Source organism: Zeus faber (assembly GCF_960531495.2).
Source record: "Zeus faber genome assembly, chromosome: 8".
NCBI lineage: Eukaryota > Metazoa > Chordata > Actinopteri > Zeiformes > Zeidae > Zeus > Zeus faber.
This window is the reverse complement of record NC_137195.1, coordinates 10,389,348-10,415,165: the sequence shown is the minus strand read 5'-3', so window position 1 is coordinate 10,415,165 and position 25,818 is coordinate 10,389,348. Positions and strand designations below refer to the sequence as shown.

General features: G+C 43.2%; 2 protein-coding genes across 4 annotated transcripts in view; one reads left to right on the top strand and one right to left on the bottom strand.

Annotated features, from left to right (window-relative positions):
* Positions 1–10,868, top strand: part of fhod3b (formin homology 2 domain containing 3b) — an 88,685-nt gene extending 77,817 nt beyond the window's left edge. The window contains 10 exon segments of the mRNA XM_080005416.1: positions 258–416; positions 1,039–1,221; positions 1,769–1,888; positions 2,427–2,588; positions 2,821–3,011; positions 5,683–5,875; positions 7,258–7,281; positions 8,070–8,256; positions 8,430–8,591; positions 8,709–10,868. Of these exon segments, the coding sequence (XP_079861542.1) occupies positions 258–416; positions 1,039–1,221; positions 1,769–1,888; positions 2,427–2,588; positions 2,821–3,011; positions 5,683–5,875; positions 7,258–7,281; positions 8,070–8,256; positions 8,430–8,591; positions 8,709–8,791 (1,464 nt within the window). The 3' untranslated portion in view covers positions 8,792–10,868.
* A 751-nt stretch (positions 10,869–11,619) lies between these two features.
* On the bottom strand, positions 11,620–21,437 carry LOC307234482 (retinoic acid receptor RXR-beta-A-like). 3 transcript variants are annotated; one of them, XM_080006216.1, is made up of 12 exons: positions 21,334–21,437; positions 19,977–20,177; positions 19,593–19,746; positions 19,236–19,415; positions 18,397–18,420; positions 18,110–18,270; positions 16,288–16,417; positions 15,491–15,620; positions 15,348–15,389; positions 15,062–15,153; positions 14,857–14,962; positions 11,620–13,419 (listed from the first exon to the last, which is right to left on the bottom strand). In XM_080006216.1, the coding sequence occupies exons 2-12, from the start codon at positions 20,115–20,117 to the stop codon at positions 13,272–13,274; spliced, it is 1,308 nt and encodes a 435-aa protein (XP_079862342.1). In that variant the 5' UTR covers positions 20,118–20,177; positions 21,334–21,437; the 3' UTR covers positions 11,620–13,271. The 3 variants fall into 3 exon arrangements, with proteins under 3 accessions (XP_079862342.1, XP_079862340.1, XP_079862341.1); XM_080006214.1 differs by having other exon boundaries at positions 14,857–15,153; XM_080006215.1 differs by lacking the exon at positions 21,334–21,437 and having other exon boundaries at positions 14,857–15,153; positions 19,977–20,241.
* Positions 21,438–25,818: the final 4,381 nt, after the last annotated feature.

Here is a 25,818-nt window from a genome sequence, read left to right as displayed (position 1 = left end):
GACCGCTTTATCCGCCCTGGCTGTTCGAAAACATGGGAAATTGAATTTCAACAGATAGAAAATATGTAGATCGAATAGATTTTGATAACGGAAAAAAAATGATTTTTACTTTTGATATTGTTAGATGACATCATACCATATCAGGGACGGTTAGTTAGGGATACTGCAAAATCATTTAGTTTTAACACTTCTTTGTTTCATCAACTTCCTATGCAAAGCCCCACACTCATTTTTTTTTTCAATATTCCCGCTCGTAGAAAACAGCAGTGGATGGAAAACGGCAGGAAATCATAGTTCTGGATTCCAAGCGTAGCAACGCAATAAACATCGGCCTCACCGTCTTGCCGCCGCCGCGCACCATCAAGACGGCCATACTCAACTTTGACGAGTACGCGTTGAACAAGGAGGGCATCGAGGTAAGAAATCCTTATCTTAAAAAAAAAAAAAAGCTTCAAACATCTGTGTCCGCACCGTGCATCTGGGGCCGACCTGCCGAAGCCAAAGCTTTCATGTGGAAGGGGCTCAATCTCAACAGCAAAAAGTGGCTAAAAATGGCTTCAGTATGTTGGGATTGGCTACAACTTCGAGATGTTATGTAGTTTCCCCGGCTCTTCTGTCTGATTGATCTCCCATAATTAATCGCGACGATGATTAAGGATTGAATTGCACATTTCGGTTAATGTTTTAAAGCATAACATAGACCCCCAGATAACGATTCATTTCGCCGTTATATAATCTCTATCACGTATCCTTTTCAGAGAAAGCAAATGCTTTTAGTGGAGTATTTCCATCCGACAGGGGAGTTTTTTTTTTTTTTTTTTTTAAGGAAACTGAGGTGGAAAGTTCAAACGCCAAACAAGGTTCTGGGAGAATAGGCCTTTAAAAAGCCCCCAAAATTAATCTCTCTCTCTCTCTCTCTCTCTCTCTCGTTTTCCGTGATTGACGCGAACGCGATTGTCTCGTTTCGGATGTTTCCACACTTTGAGGGATCTGGCAACCCCCTCCTCACCTCGCTCCGTCCTCTGCTTTCCCCCCCAGAAAATCCTGACCATGATCCCCAGCGAGGAGGAGAAGCAGAGGATCCAGGAGGCTCAGCTGGTCAACCCGGACGTGCCCCTGGGGAGCGCCGAGCAGTTCCTCCTCACCCTCTCCTCCATCACGGAGCTGTCCGCCCGCCTACAGCTGTGGGCCTTCAAGATGGACTACGAGGTCATCGAGAAGGTCGGGCCCTTTTCCTGTTTGCTTTGTATCGCTGGCGGCCGCCGAGCATCACACCTCACGGGGGGGCGCGGGCGCCTCAGATTTACAGAAAGAAAAAACAAAACACAATAACAGACGATGTCATAGTGCCGCACGCTAGTCTGAGTTTATTTTTCCCCTCGGCGACGGACTCAAAGTACCTCCACGATACCAATCAAGAATGTAATGCATCTCATTTATTTTTTACTTTAATTGGGTTTTTTTTACCTCTTAAAATAAACCCTGGGGTTCAGAAAAATAAATAACTTGTCTATAATACTATAATAAGCTGTTGAATGGAAGTGATCCTCCAAAAATGGTGCCCTGAGTCCATAGCAACCGTCAAACTACACATTCCCTAGAACAGTCCTCATGTTCCATAAACTTACCTCATTATTTAGACACTTTTAAGCCCAAAAAAACAAAATGTTTGGGCTGATTGAATGCAAAAGCTGTTTCGGTTGCAAAAAAAAAAAATATATATATATATATATATCTCAGCCCCTGATTGAAGCTGGTGTTGTTCCAGGAAGTGGCAGAGCCTCTCCAGGACCTGAAGGAAGGGATGGACCAGCTGGAGAAGAACAAGACGCTCCGCTTTATCCTGGCCACCCTGCTGGCCATGGGCAACTTCCTCAACGGCACCAACGTGAGGAGCCTCGCGTCGCCGCCATCTTTCTTTTTCTTTTTCCCCTTCTTTCGCGCGTGTGTCTGTGCCGTTATGTGCGTGTGCATTTGGACCGACAACTCCAGTGCCATGCGACTTTTTTCTATCCTCAGGGGTATGAGGGCCAAGAATGCAAGAGGAAAAAATAACCCATTAGCATCAAAAACCAACAGTTCCCGGTAAATAATGGCCGCATTTATAAGTTACAGTAACCAATTTAGGATTGGCAGAGGAACAAGGCTCCCGTTAGGATTATGTCTTCCATGATACGGTCTGCTGTTTTTTCAGCTCCGCCGTAGCGAGCGGAACAATCGCCCCGGCTCCGCCGTTGATTGTGGTTTTCTGGTAATGACGGCATAATGAATGTGAAGCGCTGCTCTCCGGAGTTCCTTTTGCTGCCAAGGAAAATTAACTGCAATTTAGAGCTCATTTAGTGGCTCCCGTTTTTTTGTTTTTATTCCCCCCTTCTTTCACTCAGACACTCATTACGTTTTGTGCGGGTACGTGTCTGCGTCTCCAGGCGAAGGGCTTTGAGCTGAACTACCTGGAGAAGGTTCCCGAGGTGAAGGACACGGTGCACAAGCAGTCCCTGCTGCACCATGCCTGCTCTGTCGTGGTGGAGAAGTTCCCCGAGAGCTCCGACCTCTACTCCGAGATCGGAGCCATCACCCGCTCAGCAAAGGTAAACCGGAAAAGTTCCCAAAATATTTATTATTCGAGGAATAGTCCTGTGCTTTATTTTAATCTCAGAATTCTGAGAATAAATCTGAATTCTTGACTTAAATTTTACAATTGTGATTTCTGAGATTTTTTTTCCACATGACATTATTATAATAATATATATATATATTTTTTTTCGTATGGCCCTAATCCTCTTCCATACTGTCTGTACCCACACTTTTTTCTTCACTCAGGTGGACTTCGATCAACTCCAAGACAACCTGTCCCAGATGGAGCGACGGTGCAAAGCATCCTGGGATCACCTGAAAGTCATCGCAAAGCATGAGATGAAACCTGCGTTGAAGCAGAAGATGTCAGACTTCCTGAAAGACTGCGCCGAGAGAATAATAATCCTGAAGATTGTACATCGAAGAATAATTAACAGGTAATAGGATTTTAAACAACATCCAAGGCACATTGTATAGCACCTTTCAACCACAAGGCGATTCAAAGTGCTTTACATAAAACATCAAAAGCATGAAGACAAAGTGCAAAGAAACACATTATTAAAGGACATAGAATTCATAAAGTAAAACAATAGAATACATAAATGCATAAAATAAAACAATAGAATACATTAAATGCATGAGGTTAAACAATACATAGAATGCATAAAGTGAAACAATAGAATACATAGAATGCATAAAGTTTAACAATAGAATATATAGAATGCATAAAGTTTAACAATACATAGAATGCATAAAGTTAAACAATGGAACATACAGAATGCATAAAGTTAAACAATAGAATACAGAGAATGCATAAAAGTTACAGTGCAGTGCAAGAAATGAATCAAAGAAATCTTGTTTTACTCTTTGTTGACAGTTATTTCGCCTATTCCCCCGAAAAGCGATATCGCTGTTTCAGATCAGCCAAGGCCATTCTAACACAGTGCACACGAAGCCACTACTACTCACATTTCAACGACAAAGCGATTCAAGGTGCTTTAAATAAAATACACTGTAAAAGGATGAACACATTATAAAGTTAAGAAATAGAATGCATAGAATCAAGTCATAAAAGTGACAGCGCAGTTAAAGAAATTAATATTTGGTTTAGTAAAAGGTCCAAGGTAACGTGCAGTGTGAACAAAATATTATTATTATTAAATTAAAAGATAAAATTTGTAAGACTGGAGCTGCGGTGTTAGTTCAAGACGTCCAAGACCCCAAACTGAACCCAGAGCTCTCTGCTCCCACCCCTCCCATCCCTGTGAGCCTCAGAGTCCTCACTCAATTCAATGAAATGAACATTCAATAATGTCAAGTTAAAAGGTAACATATACACCGCGTTCCAAATTATTATGCAAATGATATTTTTCTCTTGATTTTCCTAAATAGTCGATGCAAATGACAGTCAGTATAATTTTCAAGTCATGAACCGTTCGGGTATAATTCAAATGTTATTGAACAAACCTCCCAATGATAACAGTATTTTTTTCAAAAATATAAAACTCAAAATGCACTGTTCCAAATTATTATGCACAACAGAGTTTCAAAACATTTTATAGGTTGTAAAGAACTGAAAATGGTCATTTGTTGAAATTACAGCATTAGGAGGTCATATTTACTGAAATCAAAAGCTATTTCAATCAAAAACATCTTAACAGGCCAAGTTCCATGTAAACATAGGAGCCTTCTTTGATATCACCTTCACAGTTCTTGCATCCATTGAACTTGTGAGTTTTTGGAGAGTTTCTGCTTGAATTTCTTTGCAGAAAGTCAGAATAGCCTCCCAGAGCTGCTGTTTTGATGCAAAGTGCCTCCACCCTCATAGATCTTTTGCTTGAGGATGCTCCAAAGGTTCTCAATAGGGTTGAGGTCAGGGGAGGACGGGGGCCACACCATGAGTTTCTCTCCTTTTATGCCCATAGCAGCTGATGACACAGAGTAATTCTTTGCAGCATGAGATGGTGCATTGTCATGCATGAAGATGATTTAGTTACGGAAGGCACGGTTCTTCTTTTTGTACCATGGAAGAAAGTGCTCAGTCACAAACTCTATATACTTTGCCAAGGTCGTTTTCATACCATCAGGGAGCCTAAAGGGGCCCACCAGCTCTCTCCTCACGATTCCGGCCCAAATCAAAACATGACCTCCTTGCTGATGTCGCAGCCTTGTTGGGACATGGTGGCCATCCACCAACCATCCACTACTCCATCCATCTGCACCATCCAGGGTTGCACGGCACCCATCAGTAAACAAGACTGTTTGAAAATTTGTCTTCATGTATTTCGGGGCCCACTGCAACCGTTTCTGCTTGTGAGCATTGGTTAGGGGTGGCCCAGTAGTAGGTTTATGCACAGCTGCAAGCCTCTGGAGGATCCTACACCTTGAGGTTCACAGACTCCAGAGGCACCAGCAGCTTCAAATACCTGTTTGCTGCTTTGTAATGGCTTTTTAGCAGCTGCTCTCTTAATCCCATGAATTTGTCTGGCAGAAACCTTCCTCATTCTGCCTTTATCTGCACCAACCCGTCTGTGCTCTGAATCAGCCACAAATCTCCTCACAGTACGATGATCACACTTAAGTTTTCGTGAAATATCTAATGTTTTCATACCTTGTCCAAGGCGTTGCACTATTTGAGGCTTTTCAGCAGCAGAGATCCTTTTTCTTTCCCATATTGCTTGAAACCCGTGGCTGCTTAATAATGTGGAACGTCCTTCTTAAGTAGTTTTCCTTTAATTGGGCTCACCTGGCAAACTAATTATCACAGGTGTCTGAGACTGATTTCAGTGATCCAAAGAGCCCTGAGACACAAAACCATCCATGAGTTTAATTGAAAAACAAATGATGAAATGTTTATGACACTTAAATCCAATTTGCATAATACTTTGGAACGCGGTGTAATATATATCGATGGTAATATATCTCTTTGCGAGCTGTTAAAAATGTGTAGAAATACCCACAGACTTTAAGAAAGTCTATACAGCAAGTCAGGGGAAAGATGGTGGACGAAGTGTATTTATTATGATGTTGCAGGGTTTGGGTTGGACTCATTGGGACTCGATCGGTGTTTGACTCTGGCAGCGCCAACGTTCCCCTCCACTCCCGCAGGTTCCACGCCTTCCTGCTGTTCCTGGGACAACCCACGTACGCCATTCGCGAGGTCAGCATCCACCGCTTCTGCAAGATCCTCAGCGAGTTTGCGCTGGAGTACCGCACCACCAGGGAGCGCGTCCTGCAGCAGAAGCAGAAGAGAGCCAACCACCGCGAGAGGAACAAGACCAGGGGCAAGATGATCACCGACGTAAGCTGGTCGCCGTCCGGCCCCGCGTGCCCGCCGTTCCCACATTTCAATTCCTCCTCTCGAATCCCACTCCGGACCACACATGCGTCGGCGATGACTCTTGTGGTTCCCGGGGACTCGCGGGTCTAGTCGGTTACTGTAACAACAATCGGCGAGATGTTTTCGGTGGATCCCTTTCTGTAGCTGCAGCGCCCGGGCCGAGGTCCGACCCCCCCAAAAAAAAAAAAAAAAACCCTCCCTGCAGGATTTACGACCCCGTCGGACCCATAGGGGCCTCGGCGGGGGCCCCGTCTCGGGTTAAAAGGAGCCTAATTTAATCACGGTGTGAAAACCCAAACTTTTGGATGTCCCTGGTGGAGGAATAACAAGCCCCCGTCGCAACATCTTCTTCCATCACGAGGGATACATTTAAAAGTCCAAACTTCAGAAAACAAACTGTATAACAAGGCTTTTTTTGCGTGTTGTATATTGATACCATTTTATGACAAAAACACGGACAGAAGAAATGATTATTACCGATATAAAAAAGAAACAATCTGCAAACAAGAAAATAAATGTGAATATCTGATAAAAAAATCTAATAAAATTAACTCTGCGTCAACAACTCACCTTCTGACAGAAGTAGGAAATTGTGCAGCTTTGCAGAAATATATACAGCGTCTCCGATAAAAATCTGCACTTCCACGGTGTGCACCAGGGTGGAAAACAGTGTTTTTCAACCGCTGTGCCACGCTGGCCAGGTGTGCCCTGCGCATTTTCCAAATTTGAGAGAATAAATAATGGGAACGTTATTGTGTTGCACGATCAAAATTACTGTACTAATTCATCTTAATCATCAGTTCCGCCCAGAATAACAACTCAAGTTTCCCACTGAGAGTGTGTTGAAAGGTTTGACTCTTTCCCGAGGTCGGGTTCTTTACGAGTCACTCAGTAAAGAGTCGTTCTACTCTACACAGAGTCAGAAGAGTCAGCTCTGAGTTGTGAATAGATTCTCCCTGGGAATCATTTCATTCTATCCAAATTATTGATTTTGTTTGGACAAATGTAAATCAGTCACATTCAGTATGAATTACGGCGAATGCCTTGTCCTCAGTGATGATGTCAGAGTCATTACTCTTACGCTGGAGGGACCTCACGACGTCCCAGTCGTTTAAAGAAACGTGTGCAAATCGTCTCCGAGTCTCGCATCTATGAGTAAGACCATAATGATAAGCACAGCTCCACGTGTTGGTGACGTTTTGTGGGGTTTTGGCGTTTAACGGGAAAGCAGCGCGCCGCGGTAGAAAAGAGCGGTCGGGAAACACAGCAACACGCTTATAACGATTATAACGTATTTCAACGTCTTTTTCATTCATTTTTGTCTTTGAACGGTTTGTCTGTAGAGCGAGGGCGAAGATGAACCCGAGGTAGGGATATAAGTGTGTGTGTGTGTGTGTGTGTGTGTGTGTGTGTGTGTGTGTGTGTGTGTGTGTGTGTGTGTGTGTGTGTGCATGGGAATGTGGACGCTCCGCTGTGACTAACCCTGCATAGTCATGCTGACGGTGTCTCTGGTGACTTGGATCCGTTTCCCCGCTGACTTACCCTCCAACAATAACCAGGGTTGTTTATTGTGAGATTGCCAGCGGTCGCTTCATTAGGGAGATTGACAGCTTCAGCGTCCGAGGGAGCGGAAAAAGGTGACGCCGCGCCGGGGAGGAGGGAACCGCGGTGGGAACCGCGCCTTCCTTCGCACTCGGAAATCTTGAATTTAGACGCGAGTCGCCGTCCGACGAATAGGACTTCCTGGGTGAAAGGAATCGTGGGTAAAGGACCGGCGGCGCGCCTGAACCAGGATCGTCCGGCTTCACACTGACTCGCATGCGTTTGTCCAGGAAATATGAGCTTTTCACTTTTAACAGATAGAAATATGAAATGTGTTTGTTTGGAAATAACGTCATTTTTTTCGTTTTGAGTGCAGTTCAACCCCTAAATTATTGCATTAGTCCATTGACATCACCAAAAATGGTCAAAACACGGCCGAAGCTGCTCCAACAGCGGCTTGCGTCCGGACCAAACCACCTGCAGGGCGGCGCCGTAGAGGAACTCGGCAGGGCTCCGGCTGGCCGCTCCGGCTGTTCCAAATGTTTCAATTCCTCGCGTCCCACCCGTGAACTTCGCCGACGGCCTCTCCTTCCTCCTCCTCCTCCTCCTCCAGAGCGGCAAGTTTGGCGGCGCCGCGCCGGACGGGCAGGACACCCAGGCCCAGGGCGCGCAGGACGCCCAGGAGGCCGCCGAGCACGAGAGCATGAAGGCCGTGCTGAAGACCAGCGCGCCGGGCTGCGAGAGCGGCGCGTGCACGGTGCCGGGGCTCCGTGCACGCACCCGGGCCAGCGGCACCAGAGGTATAACCATAAACCCGCCGTGTTCATCAACCAATAAACATTCTGTCCTGTGCCGCTAGACGTATGCTGCTGGTTGCCGGATTCTTTCATCACCGTATAATGTTTCCCTCGTCAACATTTTTTCTTTAATCTTAGTCTTTAATCTTTAATCATCCTTCTTGCCTCCCGCCCAGGGCACGTCCCTCCGTGGTGCACGGCCAACGACGACCCGGCGAACTGCACGGACGACGCGGCCGACGAGATCATGGAGCGGATCATCCGGTCGGCCACTCAGGGCCCCGGCCAGAGGACGCACCCCCGCGAGAGGAAGCGCTCCAGGGCAAACAGGAAGTCGCGTGAGTGACCGGCGGGCGCACCGGCGGGGGGACGGGGACGGGTGGGAGGTCAGGTGGAGTTCCCATCCCCTCCCTCTTACCTCACATGCTGTCTGCTCTTCTCTCCCGTGGCCCCAGTGAGGAGGACGCTGAGGAACGGCCTGACGTCAGAGGAGGCCAACGCCCTGGGTCTGTCCACGGCCCCGGAGCTGCAGGTCTGAGCTGGTCCCGGGCTTCTCCGAAAAACCATCGTCGGCACCGCAAAAATCGCATCCATGTTTTTTTTTTTTTTTTTTTTTTTTTCTTCTTCCCTCCTCATTTTGGTTTACACAGATTATTATTATTATTTTTTTTTTTTTAACGCCTCCAGAAGAAGAATCGAGGGATGGGATCGCAAGTTTTTGTTTTCAGTCCAACGACCTTCCACTCTCAGGTGCAGAGCGCGGGGGGAAACAAATCACCGAGTCCTGGAGGACGTTCCCGTCGCCCCTGGATCCCCAGCGCTCCGTCCCGGACGGCTCCGGACGCTCGGCGCCGGAGTCGCCGCGGCCTCGACGGCATCGGGGAGGGCTGGCGGAGAGGAAGCTCGGGCTCTAAAAACTGAAAAAGAAAAAAAAAAAAAAAAAAAAAAACCACGACCTCCGCTCGTGACGGTCTGAGGGTTGCGCGCTTTCAGCGAGGAAAAAAAAATAATAAAGTTGATACGATTTACATTTCGTGTTCACCCGTCAGGCGGCTTTTGGTGCACGGGTCGACTTGTCCGTTCTGTACTACTGTGGTAGTTTTGATATTTATATTCATTTACGCTCGCGAAGGTGCTCAGACGAGGAACGAATTGCACTGGAGGGAGGGAGACATTTACGTAGGCATGGAGGGGAATGTGAACTCCTGGCGACACTGACCCCAACCCGGACGCCCCCCGAATATGAGGATACACTACAAGCGGCGATGAATCGGCAGCGACGGTGTCTCACGAGGTCCGGCGGAAGGGAATTTTGAGGAACGGGAAGAAAAACAAAACACAAACCCCCCCCCCCCCCCCCCCCAGTTTATAGAGTCGCTGTAGGTGAGACGGCTGATGATACCACTCGTTTATTATCTGATACGGACACGACGCATCGCGGTCTCCACAAATTCCCCATTTGGTCGCACGGCCGTTGAAGGGTGAAGCGCTAGTTTCTGAGTGCCTTTCAGAGAGATTTATTTATTTTAAAAAACATTTTCAGGGATATATAAAAAAAAAAAAAAAAGAAAAAAAAAAAAAAAGGAAAGAAAATCTGGAAAATGTTACCGGTCCGCTGTCGGAGAGGTGAGAGGTTTTATTATGGCAAGCTGTGAGTCGTCGTTTTTCGTCCAAAAACACGCGTCGTGCGTTCGCTGGTTGTGATTTTAATGTAGGAAATGTTCAAAAGCGCTAAGTCCTGGAAACCAAGTGGCTCAGCTCAAATCATTTTCCGCTTTAAACCGTTTGTGTCGGCTGCGTGGTGGCTGTGTTGAGTTGCCTTTACTGGACTGTGATATGCAAGCTTCTCTCCACACTTTAGAACAGGTGAAACTCGGCGTAGTCGCCGGATTCATCTCCATACTTTTTGGCACTTTTTATTTTTACGATGTTTTCCATTATGTCAATTCAATTTGCGCAAAAGGTAAATCTCTTTTTTTATTTTTTGTTTTTTTTTTACATTTAAGCTTCATAAGAATTATAAGCAAGACAACCAGGGCTTTTTAAAGATTCCAAGACTGTGTTAAAAAATTATTTTGGAAGAGCCCTGGCTAAATTTGTTACACGCCAAAAGCGTTTCTTGGGGGTTTTTTTTTTTGGCAGATATTTGCTACATGCAATATAATTCCATCCACTTGTCAGTTACACAAATACGGCCTTTTAGGAAAATATTTTGCATCTTGTCCTCCCCGCACCAGCAGCACACATGATTATGACTCACATTTTTCTTCAGAAATACCTGAAAAACTATCGAGCACCTTATAGACGATCTGTAGCATGCAGGGGGGAGCGCCGGCCTTAGGTCCAGGTGAGTTTAGGGAGCCTTATTCTCAGATTGTACAGAGAAGAAAAAAAAAACAAAAAATAAAAAATAAAAACTTGGAAAAAGTCACAGAAGAATACTGTAAAATTGTGTAAATGTTACTCTTCCATCAGATGCTTGTGTAGAATAGTGTATTATAGTGAAAAGCAGTATTATTCTAAATTCGAAAAAAAAGCGTAATTTAAGATGCACCACGCCATGCATGGTTGAAAGAAAAATTCCCCCATAGGGATCTGAACTTGTTCATTTTTATTCTGAGAAACTCGTTTTGTTTTTTTTGTTGTTGTTTTGGGGGGGGGGGGGGGGGGGGGTTTGTCTCATTATGTTCGAACTGCACAGACTTGAAAGTTGAAAGGAAAGCAGTGATCAATTTTAGCGAGTCGTCGCTCGGAAGGAGCCTTTTGATTTTTGTTGCACTCGTTTTTTTTGTTCCTTAGTTTACTGCATCTGTTTGCTGCCTGTGCCATAAAGTCGCTGTGGAACGCCGACACCAAACTTCTCCTGTGTCGCCGCCGCCCACGGCAAAAAAACCCTGTGTAACATAACTTAAATAAAGAGGCTCATAAAAACTTGCCCTCATCTCTTTGCTTTTCTGTTCCCAGACTCATTTGGAGATGCAGATTAACGCTGGGAACTGGGAAGGGTAGTTTTCTTACACAAGTACAGCATTATATATTGCATAAATTAAATGTATAAATCAAATTGCCTTAACGTATTCTATGTTTTTAAATGGCATTTAAATGTGACTGAGTTAATGTTATTACATGATGTGTTGTTATATCTTGTGTAATTTTTATTACAAAAGACCGCAGTATTAATTCATTCATTAACCGAACATCACCATTTAAGAGGGATGAAATGCAACTCGGCCTGAAGACACATTGCTTTGTTTTTACTGTTAAACCGTCCAAAATCTGCCCGTCTAGAGCGGTGAGAGAACTGGATTTCTATACAAATAAATAAGTTCAATATAAGTTGACCAAAAAAAAAGTCAGACAACAGAGGAAAGTTCAGCCTTTTCTTTTATATTAACCCACACAACCAATGCAGCAAGTCACTTAACTGTTCCACAGTGTACGGGATCGATGGCAGAGTCATACACCGGGTTCGCTGTTCACATAAAGTCTGCCCACAGAACTAGTTTGGTCTTGTTTAAGTGTCCCATACGCCCACGGGTGTCATGGATCTGTGTAGATATGATTATGGTTTGACTTTAAGAAACAATGCACAGACAGTGAGACAAAGACATCCATCTAATAAATGGGGGAAGGGGAATACAATTAATGAGCACCAAAAAAAAAAAAAAAAAAAAAAAATAGAGACTAAGATTCCACTGAATGAGTCTTAGAAAATCCAGTACAACCTAAGACATGTTCTGCTTTAGAGCTGGAAATTAAAAAAAAAAAAAAAAAAAAAGGGAACATGCCGATAATTACACAAATTTATATCTCCTGATCTCATTATTCAATTCTATTCATATAAAGCACTTTCCCTGAACAATTATTTTTGCACAGTACCATAATTGTATAACTTACAAATTGAGTATTCCCTTTCCACCAAATAATGATTTCGTTTGTGAAACCCCTGAAAGGCTGACAGGCAGATAAATGCAGCATACACTTTGTATTGTATTGCTACATTTAATATTTAGGGAATTTTTTACTTGCATAATTTGTTTGTTGTTTGGTGAATGACTACAATCACCCGATAAATGTCAAAATTTCTCTCTTGAATAGCACCAAAGTACAAACGCGTGACCATTTGTTGGTCAGACATTTTATAATAGCATGTTTCAAAAATAGCAAGTGTGCAGTGCAGTCTATTCATTAACTGCAAAGTGATTAGACTTACAAAATGCGCAGGAAAAAAAACAAAAACAAACGAAAACAAAACAAAAACAACACTAATCTTATATTTCCAGACAAATAAAGCTAATCCTCACTCAACACATAAAAAAACAAGTCTGGTCTTGTTCAGTTGTTTTGTATCCATGGTTTAACTGTTAGGATGTTCCATTTATTTTCTTTTTTCATCTCAGAGGAATCCAAATACACTAGCTATGTTTAGACACAGTACACAGTGAGTGTTTGGTACAGTAATACATACTTTACCAAGATTAGACATTAAAAATGATCTTTTTTTTTTTTTTACCCCCTCGTGATCCGATTTGAATTACAAATTATAAAAAAGGGGGAAAACTACATCCTTATTGCATACCCATGATCCATGGAACCTTACTTTTTTTAAAAACAAGCCTTCAAGATCATGGAATCAAAAAAACTGGAGCTTGTGACTCGGGGACTCTAAACACGTGTACAGTTATAAAAATGGATTACCCAAATTTTTTAGCTCCAGAACAAAAAAAAAAAAAAAAAAAGTTTCCATTTTAAAAATAAGTTCTTTACCTCAATTACGTCTGAATTTCTGGTTTTTTTTTCTCTCTCTCTCGTCAATATATATAGCACCGGCTTTTAGATCATGTCAAATCTTGGGTTTGGTCTAAAGAGCAAATCTGTGAGGCACTAAAAAAAATAGTGGAACACAGACAGCAGTGAGACAAATTGTTGAATCCACAAAAAAAAAAACAAAAAAAAAAAAACTAAAAGTGCAGTCCCACTCCAGCTATCTAATGGTGCCCAGAGAACGCCCGTCCTGCCTAGGATAACTGATGGGGAGCTTCAAGCATTTCCATGAGAAAAGTGTCAATAGGTGTGTCGCCGATCAGCTTGAAGAAGAACAGATGCTCCAAGCACTTCAAGCCGATGGAGCGCAGTGCGGGCAGTCGCAGGAGGAGCTTCGCAAACCTGACGGGGAAGGGGGCGGAGCATTAGTTCCCACCCAGAGGTTTTGGAAACCGCCAGGGGTGTCATGACGCCCGTGCAGTCGACACTCAGGGCGTTGTGTTGTGTCAGGCTCAGCATTCGGGTTAAGACAATAATGCGTTTAAGGTGTTTACATGCGTCTGGAATAATGTCATTGCTGACAAAAACAACAAGAGTTTGCGGCGAGCAGCACGGTCAACTTAGGTAGGTAGACAGGAAGTACCTGCTCTACTGCGCCGGAAAACACCTCCATCTACATCTTCTGGGACACTTTCTTAAATTAGTCCCCATTTGGGTTCTTGTGCCGTCCAAATGTCTTACTATATTCAAACTCGACATAAAAACGCTCTCGCTTTACCACCAAAAGTGCGTGTGTTTAGCAGTGGTTGCCACGGTGACCGTTGTTCATCTGCCCAAACGACCCTTTCCGGGTCAAATGTCTGTGGCGGAATCGCTGGGCTTTGTGGCGCACGTGCAGTCTGAACACAACGATCACATCCGGGTTAAGGTTCCTCCGTGCCACGATAAATGCAATAATTGAGGAGAAATCAGGTTCTGTTCATCGGGTCGGGCTTACGCCTATTTCCAGTTGAACATTTACATTTATTGGTTGATCAGACGCTTTTGTCCAAAGGGACTTACATGAGAGGCCAGAAAGAACCAAATCATACATCAACCACTGGAGCAACATCAAACTTCAGTACATGATCTGTTTTTAAATCCAACCAGATACAAGTGCAAGATGCTGGAAGGACTCAGAATAAAAGGTGTCGTTTGTTTTTCATGTTAGTTCATTATGTCCAATAACGACTGAACAGATATTCAACATCAACAACTCATGTGTTGTTAGTGTATTGTCAATGACAGTTGCAATACTCGAGTGCTAGTCGAGTGTTAGTCAAGTGTTTGTCGAGTGCTAGTCGAGTGCAAGTGGTAGTCGAGTGCTAGTTGAGTGCAAGTGGTAGTCGAGTGTTAGTCGAGTGCAAGTGGTAGTCGAGTGGTAGTCGAGTGTAAGTAGTGGTCGAGTAATTTGTGTCTTCTTTTTGTTTGGACATTGGACATTTGGACATATTCTTTGGACATTGGTGTAAAACACAGTCTGAGTGTGATCTGTAAACTACAAACGAATGTTTGAGGCAGAGCTCAAGTCGCCTTGTTTAGAAATAATTTCATCACATTGATAAAAGTGAGACGAACCGTGGATTTGACCGAAACCGCTCGGGTGCTAATTATTTTACTTCCTCATTTATTTTTCTCCCCTGAACTGCACTGAAAGCTTCCCAAACCGGACACTTCCCAAAAACGAGGGACGGCGCTCCGAGTGTTTCATAACCACTCAATAACTGTTGTAATAACATGTTACAACAATAACAACAGCTCTTATTGGAGTCGAGCAAACACAGCTGGTGCAGCTCTTACCTTCCCTGCTGCTCTGGGTATTTCTGTTTGCAGTAGGCTTCCAGTGATGCATAGACCTTCTCTCGCAGGAGCTCCACCTCGCCGGTGTTGGACAGCCCTTTAGCATCTGCACCGCGTGACCAAAATATTAAAACAGGAGAAAGAAAAACGAAGGCGATAATATCAAGATTTAATCGGATGAACTTCTCTTGGGGGCGCCGGGTACCTGGGTTGAAGAGGACAATGGCTCGGAGGCACCCGAGCTCCGCCTTGTCCATTTGCATATCTCTCATTTTGCTGACGAGTTCCGTAAGAACCCTAAGGGGGGAAATGGGCGACAAACGTTGGTATAAAAACAAACGATAAATGCGTCCTTGAAACGTCACAAGGTACTAATATTTAATAAAATCAGAATGGCCGAACAAACAAATAGAAATCTAAACTCGTCAAGTTGGAGTTAAATAATAAACGACTGAAAGGAAAAAGCTCAGGTGTCCAGAAAAAGGCCTCACCTGTCAAATATGGCCCCCACCTCCGCGCTCTGGACACTCTCCCTGTAGGAAAGGAAAGTGGAGATATTCCAAAAAAGGACAGACAGAATCACGCATGCTCTACAAGAGAATGCAAAGTGTGTGTTCGCCATCGGTTTTGTTACCTGTCGAAAATGGCGGCAACACCTGCGCTGTGCATTGCATTGTCTCTGTGCAGCTCGGAGGCGAGCAGCATGCCGTCCTTTAAAGCGATGGAGCGATGGGAGAAGGAGGCGATGAGGAGCTCGTTCCAGCCTAGAGAGAAAAACACAAACAAACACAGGTTTGAAGTTGGAGGTGGATTAAGTTTGGCTCGTTTATAGCTACTATCATGGAATGTCGACAGGAACTGCGGAAACGGGAGAATTTCCCCCGCATTTTTTTTTTTTTCCTTTTCTTTTTTAATCGCCACATCTTCCAACAGAAATTCATAATGAGACAAATGGAACGAGCCTGCTCCGGAAGCCACGACCACAGTGTTTATAATAATGTCACTGCATGGTTACATTTCTTTTTCAAACGCTGCATCGACCCGGTGTGGAAGGGAAACGTTAACTTGGTTTGTGCAGTCGTGAAACTTCACCGAATTCCTGAGGCTTCCATCTTTGTACAGTTTCATTATTTATCAGATCAAATCTGCAAGGCTGTCATTATAAAATAGGCAACACCCCAAACCAAATCGCTGTTTTTATTCGCCCCTTATCTATTGTTATATAACGGTATTTGGCAAATGTTCTGGTATGCACACAATGGGACAGAACAATCCACTACAGATAATTTTATTTCCTGGCCGTTTATTTAAGGATCTATGGAATTTATTGCTCTTCTATCTCTTTGGCATTAGTGGCATTTTACTTTCCGACTGCGCTTTTACAGAATTCCAAATAATATACATTCGCAAAACCTATCCAGGCTGTGTTACCTGCACGCAGGAGGATGACCTGGTCGTCCAGCGGCAGCTCGGAGAAGTGGGGGATGCGTTTGGCCCACTCCACCAGAGCAAACAGCTGCTTATCGGCCGTCTGGCAGATGTTTGACACGGCATCATGAGGCTGGGAGGACACACACGCACGACACAAATGACAAATACGGTTCAAATTAAATAAGTATTGAGATACATGCATTTACAGTTTTTATTTAGTGAAAAATATTATTATATTCAATAATAATAATAATATAATATATTCATTAACATATGCCTACTAAGTTGAAAGACAGCACAAGCGTAAATAAAGCCTTGTAGGCCTCCTTGTCATCTAAAACAGGGCTGCACCACCAGACATTTTTTAATTTTAACCCACAAACCAAACAATTTTTTTTTTTTTTTTATAATAAAAAGCGGTTTTAAATCGAGTGTCATTTAGAGCGCTTTCACACCTATAGTTCCCTAGATTTGGTCCGATTCAACTTTGCTGCATTTTTCATTAGGTCCGGTTAGTGTTCACACGGTCCTGTGTTAAGCAACCAACACTTGTGAACAAATGACACACGGCCGTACAGGTTGTTCATCTATTGGACAGAAGATTTCCAATGGAAAATTCATCAGATCAGCGGTGACGTCACCGTTGGCGCTTTGCTGCGAACACTCGGTCATCTTCCATTTTAACACCGTGAATCACAAACACTAAAAAGCCATAACACAAGCAGCACTCCAAATGTCCAAATGGAAAATAAAGGTATAGACAAGCTGTTCAACTCAGTACAGTAATGCTGATCAGGCACACTTTTTCCAGACAGTCTTTTTCACAGTCGTTATGCAATGATATACAGTAGATGCACGTTCACACATCCTTTGTCCAATGTCTGGGATCTTTACTCACGACCGCCGGTCTGTTCCGCGGGTGGAGTCCCGTGTGTCCATGGAGGCGTTTGGCTTTTCATTCATAAAAAACTCTGCGGTTTCCGGTAGTGTGTGAAATCTGCATCACATTTATACTTATGTATTGGTAAATACCTCAGTTTTAACATCAAGCCTTGTAATGCCACTGGGATGGTGAGAAGATTTACTTTCAATGCATAATCCGGAAAAAATTAAATAAAAACATGAACAGGGGAAAATTACTTTAACAAAATCACATTGTCACAGACAATGGAACAATGGAGCAACATCAGCGCATTGGGACTGCGGTCCTAATTTCATTATTATGATTTGATGTTCCAACCAAATAAGAACAGTGGAAACACAAGTGTCAACATCCGTTTTGGACCCACAATGCATTGCATTTTGGTTTGCTTCCTTTATTATGTCCTACATAAAGTCTGATTGTGTTCTCACATGTCCCATGGTTCAATTGTTTAGTCCGCACCGGAGATTAATTGCGTGTTCTTACCCTTTCAAAACAAACCGGCCTAACGGAGTAAACGCACCATGGTTTGATTAAAACGGACCAAACAGGGTAGGGTGTGAAAGCACCCTTATATACATTATTTCTATTTTACATTCATCTTCATATCTAGTTTATTATAATAAAAATAAATAATAAGTGCGTCAATCCCAAAGTCATCGACACAGACACACACACACACACACACACACACACACACACACACACACACACACACACACACACACACACACACACACACACACACACACACACACACACACACACACACACACCCCTTCCTGTTAGCAGCTAACCTCATGAAACAAACCATTTTAATGGTGGAAAGGGCAAACAATAAAATAAAACAACCCAACACCACTTCAATTAAATGTGTTCAATTCAGTGCTTGTTGCTCACAGAGCTGGCTGCAGAGCCTCCGTCAGAGTGCAGCTCAGTCCGCTGCTCCACCACTGTCTCCGCCTCCAGTATCTTCTCCACCGGCATCTCCTCGTTCACTGCGATGCTGCACTCCAGCTCTCCCTCACGCTCCCGGTTCCTCTGGCGCTCCTCCTGGGCCGCTAAGCCGAGAAGGAGGAGGAGAGGAGGAGGAAGAGGAGGTTAGAGGAGGGCGGGGGGAGCAATATGCAGAATCTCCAATCATACTCATCAACTGCCCATATTTAACCCCATTCTTAGATCCTTACATTTTTGACGTTCATCTTGGACAACTACAGAAGGAGAGAGAAAAAGAATAGGAGAAAACAGAGGCAAAGGGAGTTATTTTTCATATATATTTTTATTATTTATATATTATTTATTTTATATATACAAAGTTATATTAACCTACCCGGTTGTCGCAGTCTCCCACTGTTCAATGCATTTAAAACTACAATTCTAGATCAACACAACATAGAAACTCTTATTGGATACGCTCTGTTTGCCACTATGAAGCACAACTGGCACCAGGTCTGCATCTCAAACAGCACGAACAACCATCAGTGGTTTCATCCACTCCCAAAAAGTCCCGCGCACCCAACCGCTGGAGAGATGGCTCCGATCCTGGAGTTCCAGTTTAAGATCGATTTTCGTGACACTCTCTGGTGGCTATATCTGTCACCCCTCCTAATATTTGTTTAGGAAAAATGAGGAAAAAAGAGAAACTACAATTTTACCAGAAAAGAGGCTAATATGGAATCAGTATAAAGACTTTATAGAGAATTGGAGATTCATTCTCTTTATATTTGCCCTTATAACTGTTCATAGTTCGTCACAGAATCCAGTAAGTAATCAAATTCTATCCCAACAGCTCCTGTCAAAATTAAACATGTGAAATTAAAAGCAGGTGATTGGGGGGAGTGACAGAGGCACCGTCTGTGAATCTTCAAAGTAGAGTCTGCCTTCCTTTATATGATGGATTTAATTTGAGTATAATATCTACCTACTCTTATTTAATGCATTTAGCTTTTTTATTGTTACTATTTGACTATTGCACTTTAATGTAATGTATGAATCTACATTGTTCTCGCCGGGCCTGCTCTCCTACCTTCCCTCTTCATGCCCATGGCCAGGCACTTCTGGTAGCGGCAGTACTGGCAGCGGTTGCGCTGGCGCTTGTCCACCAGACACTCCTTGTTGTCCCGGCAGGTGTAGCTCAGGTCTTTGCGCACGGTGCGTTTGAAGAAGCCTTTGCAGCCCTCGCAGCTGTACACCCCATAATGTTTTCCTGAAAAGATTAAATAAAATAAAAGAGAACTCAAAGGCCTGCTTGTATCGAAACAGCAAGGCGTAAAGAAACGGCTACGAAAGGCCTCGGAGACAAGTTAAAAATACGGGAATTATCCCCCTCCTAAACTGCCACGGATTTAAAAACATGGTTGGCCTCTTGTGACCCTGTTCTTACCAGAAGAGCGGTCTCCACAGATGGCACAGAGGCGCTTCTGGGACAGCATTATCCCTGGGCTGTGGGCAGACATTGGCCTCAGCCCAAACGGAGGCTTAACGTCATCCGAGTTGCTGATCGAGTGCATCCCTGACACAGATACTGAAGAACTGATCTGCACGGGCGCACACAACACACACACACACACACACACACACAACACACACACCCACACAGAGAGCGTTTATAGTTTGTCACGAAAAAGCAGCGAAAGGAGTTTAGAGGTAGGCTACGCCCTCTGGTTTATTATAATTTCAAAGGACGACCAATACAGTGTAACCCGCGATAAAAAACAGCCCAAATGCTACAAGATACTCAAGATAAAAGCCCGAATGCTGCCCCAACCTGGTTGCCGCCGATGGCGCCGAAGCCGAGCGGGGACGTGACGCCCGGAGACCCAAGCGAGGGGCTGATGACGGAGAAGGGGGAACCCAGGAGGTTGGTGGGGCTGTTGGAGGCAGAGCTGATGGGCTGCTGAGAGGACATGGCTGTGAAGATACCGGGGAGATGGCGCTGTTGATGACGGTCCGTCAGAAGGATATTTATCTGGGGGGAAAAAAGTCACAGAGAAATTAGGGGGATTTCGCTTCAAAGACCTCACCAAAGACATTCATCAAAAACTAAATTTAAAAGGCCTTCGGGACGTTTGGTGTAATCATTTTTACGTCGACGTATCGCCATTTTTCTCTACATGAGTCTGTTTTAAGGTTTATTGCATATTGCCATTTAAATGTTTAGTTAATTTTCCCATTTTGCAGTTTTTTTTAAGTGTTGTTTATTCAAAGGTTGATGGCATACTGCCAGTATTTCTTTCTATTTGTTGTTCTTGTCACTCCACTTTATTATTTATATATTTTTGCCATGAGCTGCTATAACGTCGCCCTTTCCTTTCTGGAATGAATCCAGTTTCCACCTCTCTATGCTAGGATCCATCCGTACACATTCACTCAATGTATTGTATGGATCTATGGAGACATGCATCTATTTTGACATAAATTAAACATAAATGCGAACGTTGACTGCTCCACCCCATAACCAATGTGCATAAACACAGTTAAAACCGAAATACATAATTATTAGACTCGGTTCTGACTATTTAAAACCACACGATCTGTATTCAACAGCTAACGCAGCCAGCTAACCACCACTAGCCTGGGAAACTAGAGCACGCAGAACGTCGTAAAATGTTTATTACGTGTCCGCGTTGAAAACCGTCACAAAGTCTAGCGCCCATGGACAAAAAGACCATTGAAGAAAATAGACCGAAAACAAATTAAAAACACTTAAATCTACTAAACCCGCCAGAGTAGTATCACGTTTTTTGCGAATGTTGTTGACGTGAAACGACTTAATGTGAGGCAGCTTCGCTATTAGCAACATGCTGCGTCTGGCGTTAGCTCGCTAGTTAGCACTGGCTGGGATAGGTTTGGCCACTGTTACGACTCGATGGGGTGTTTCTGAAATCAAAACACGGCATCCCGTTTACAGATTGGTTTTCACAGGCTACAACGGGTGGACATTGCATGTGATTTTCAAACCCGAACAATAACCACCGCGAAGCAGCGAGCTAGCAGGCTGCTACATGCCAGCTACACATTTGGCTAGCCGAGCGGCTACGTGCTAAGCTAGTTATTTTTCGCTAAATCCAGCCGTTCAAGATGGCAACATCGAGGGCGATCTTAATAAATTATGCAATACTTACCGAGAATAACCTTCAACACATGGCTGAAATCACATCGCTGGTGTTTGTTTCCTCGGCTTCCAGACGCAGGAGGACGCGGCGTATTAAAAAAAAAAAAAAAAAAACTCTTGTCTCCAAAATGTAAAATCCCAATTTACTTCAACTTGACGCTGTTGTTGTTTACACACTGAAAGGCGGCCATGTTGGCTCCATGCCAGTGTCCCGTCCTCTGCGCCGAGGTGCATCATGGGAGAAGAAAAAAACCACATAGCGCTGTCACGTGACACCTGAGCGACGAGATAAGGATTTTGATTAATACGATAAAAAACGAATTTATACGTTTATAAAGAATATTTTCTAATCATTATTTTAATCTTATTGATACCACAGACTGGTGAAATATATTATTATTATTATTATTATTATTATTATTATTATTATTATTATTATTATTACTACTACTATTATTATAATAATAATAATAATTATTATTATTATTATTATTATTATTACTACTACTATTATTATTATTATTATTATAATAATAATAATAATTATTATTATTATTATTATTATTATTATTACTACTACTATTATTATTATTATAATAATAATAATAATAATTATTATTATTATTACTACTACTATTATTATTATTATTATAATAATAATAATAATTATTATTATTATTATTATTACTACTACTACTATTATTATTATAATAATAATAATAATTATTATTATTATTATTATTATAATAATAATAATTATTATTATTATTATTATTATTATTATTATTACTACTACTACCATTATTATTATAATAATAATTATTATTATTATTATTACTACTACTACTATTAATATTATTATTACTATTATTATTATTATTGTTATTATTATTATAATTATTATTATTATTATTATTACTACTACTACTATTATTATTATTATTACTACCACTATTATTATTACTACTACTATTGTTATTATTATTATTATTACTACTATTATTATTATTATTATTATTACTATTACTATTATTATTATTATTAGTACTATTATTATTATTATTATTATTATTATTATTATTATTATTATTATTATTATTATAACTACTACTATTATTATTATTATTACTACTACTATTATTGTTATTATTAGTACTATTATTATTCTTGTTGTTATTATTATTATTATTATTATTACTACTACTATTATTATTATTATTACTACTACTATTATTATTCTTGTTGTTATTATTATATAACTCAGAAGAGGTGTTATCTTATATTTAATCATATTTAGTCTTTTTCGTTTATTATGACTATTATGAATATTATGAATCATAATATTCATAATAATATATTTTTAACCCTGTAAAGGATGAGCAGGCCTCCCATTGCCCCTCCCTCACTCTGCTCAGAGAAGATGGAGGTCACCCTGGTGCTACACTGCACATTTATTGGTTTTATGGTCTGTGATTTGGATCCATAACTCTCACGTCATGTTTCCCGATCGATGCAAAACCCCACATCTGTCCTGGGAGTTTTTCAACAATGATCAACCCCAACACCTGGCAAAGGGCTAAATGACGTGAGAACACAGAAAATATGGATGGATACAGATGTATTAATGTTTGCACCCAAACTGCACAACAAAACAGCACTAAATAGAACAATCCACATAAAAAAAAAACAAGATTGATCGATATCGATGGTGGTCTCCATTGTGGGTAAAAACTATACCTCTTAAGTAATGACCGAGCTGCCTCCAAACATCATTTTTCAGGACTGTCTTTATCATAACCTATCTAATGTGATATCTGGCGTCTACGGTCCCCGGGGGGTCCTATTTCCCACAGTGTGGCCTTTAACAACTGTTTAGATATAATTTCTCATATTCCAAGCGTCACACTAGGTAGGCGTAAGAGGGAAAGGTCCGGCGTGGCGCCCTCGTAGACGTCGCTGCAAACAGGTCGAGCAGCATTCCTGAATAGACCGGTACATGTGTCGCTTCGGCTGGTCGGATGCTTTGTTGCCCTTCACTCGCTGCCTCTTATATAAGCGAGAGGACACAACACGCGCGGCCCAGTGCAGATCCAGGCTTTAGCGGATGGTGAAGTCGACGCCTGCTTTGCGGTTTCCACGATCGAGATTCAGCATGATTAAAAGGACTATGATTCCCTGGGTATTGATCGTGTCAGGTTTGTATGTAATGGGCTCTTTAAAATAATCTGTTTGTTTTGTTATTGTTTTGAATAAATTGCAGTCTAGCCAATCTCAGGAACAAAGCGTTTCCTGTCCATCCACCATTTGTCGTTCTCTGTCGCAATTCCACAGGATTTTGTTCCTCCGCCCTCAGCTCTCCAGAATACCACTTTGTCAACTTTCCAAAGAACTATACGGAGGCAAAGACCTTCTGCAGGGAGATGTACACAGATCTGGCGACCGTGGGAAACTCATCTGACGAGGTGAAGTTGATCTCTTCGGTTCCCGCCAAGCTGCCCCGAGCCTGGATCGGACTGGAGCTCGGAGACGTGCGGACGTGGCACTGGTCGTCGCCGGGTGAGGAGGTGGATTTTGTGAACTGGGAGGAAGGGGAACCGCAAGACGGAGACACGGACGGTTGTGGAGCAATGAATCCGGGCGGTAAATGGTTTGAAAGCGACTGCAACACCCAACGAAGATTTGTCTGTGAAGGTAAGTCATATAAACCATACGTATACATATAAATCCATGATGCAGACCACCACCCTGAACATTACTGTACTTGCTCTGGTGATATTTTGCGCTTGCAGGCAGTAATGAAACAGCCGGTCGCACATTTATTGACGCCACCAAATCGTGGAGAGAGGCCCAAGATCACTGCAGGGCTTTATCCGGCGACTTGGTCAGCGTGCGGTCGGCGGAGGACAACGGAGCCGTGCAGAACGCGTCCCGGTCGCAGTCCGTGTGGATCGGCCTGTTCGAGGATCCCTGGGCGTGGTCGGACGGGAGCGGCTCTCCCTTCCGTTTCTGGAGGAGCGGTCAGCCCAACTACCAGAAGACCGACCAGAGATGCGTGGTGGCCGTGTTCAGGGATAAAGGCCGCTGGAACGACCTCGGGTGCAACACCGATCACAAGTTTGTTTGTCAAGGGGGTTGGTATACTCCATGTTCTTTGAAACCAAACGGATCCTTTCAGGTTGGTTTTGTCGTCGTGCTCTTTTCAAATGCCTTTGCTTTTTCTTTTTGTCCCCGCAGCAGCTAAATCAGTCCCGACACCGGCTCCTACTACCATCAATACAACATGGTCGGAGGGTGTGAGCGCAACGACGACGGCTCACGCATTTACCGCGAACGCAACGACAAAATCACCGACAACTGGCAGCGCGCAACATCAAAGTGCTGCTTCCACTTTTGAACCCACAACGCCGACCATCGCCGCGCCAGTGTCGTCTCCTGACCCGAGCACCGAGCTCAGCAATGAGACCGCGGAAAATGAAACTACGACTGGAATACCCTCCCCACCCCAGACCGCCACTGTCCAAATGACTGCAAATAATACTTCCTCCTACAACGCCACCCCTCCTACAACAACTGTATCCTCCTCTAACACAACAGAGTCCCCCCCAACAGGTCCAACTTCTGGTAATCTTACATAATTTATGCATAGAAAACAACAACCAGTGTCTCTATTCATAGACGTGACCTCTTTTCATAACATATCTTCATTTTTCTCTTTCCTGTTTCCCCCCCCAAAGACAATTTGATTTTAATTCGAGTAAACATGTCGTGGAACGAGGCCTTGCTGTACTGCAGGGAGCATCACGTCTCCCTGGTCTCAGTCACCAACCCGGAGATTCAGGAGCAGGTCGCCATGGCGACCGAGAAAGCGACGTCGCCCTATGCCTGGCTCGGCCTTCGTTACACCTGCAGCTTCGACTTCTGGTTCTGGACCGGGTCGGACAGGGGACAATGCTACCACAACTGGGCCCCCGGGCACGGGCCGGAGGGCCAGAATGACTGTGGAGTCGCAGGGGCCGTAGAGGCCACCGGGGGGCGCCAGTGGGTCGGTTTGCCCGAGATAAACAAACTCAATTTCATCTGCCAAACATGTGGAAACACCTGAAAGCACCACGGAGGCCTGGACCGACCCCGCTGAAGATTGTGGTTGGGGGAGTTTTCAATGAGTGCCATGATTTTCACGTTATATCCTGCAACCCCTATATTCATGCTTTGATTTGAAGTTTTCCTATCTGCCGAGCAGACTTTGAGAGAATTTTGAGAGACAATTAGTTGAATGCCTTTATTAGAACATACATTCAGCATACTCCCACATTCAAGTTTTTAGAGAGGCTCCCGCAGCTGCCCGTTCTTTTGTTGGAATTGAATTTCGTTGAATATCAAGACGTTTTCGAGGGTGTGGGCGTCCACATTCACAGTCATGGGCAGCGAAAGTGATGTGAGAAAATTGATCTGCCCCCACGCCTTTCACTCGGGGGTGACCATTTGCATATTGACC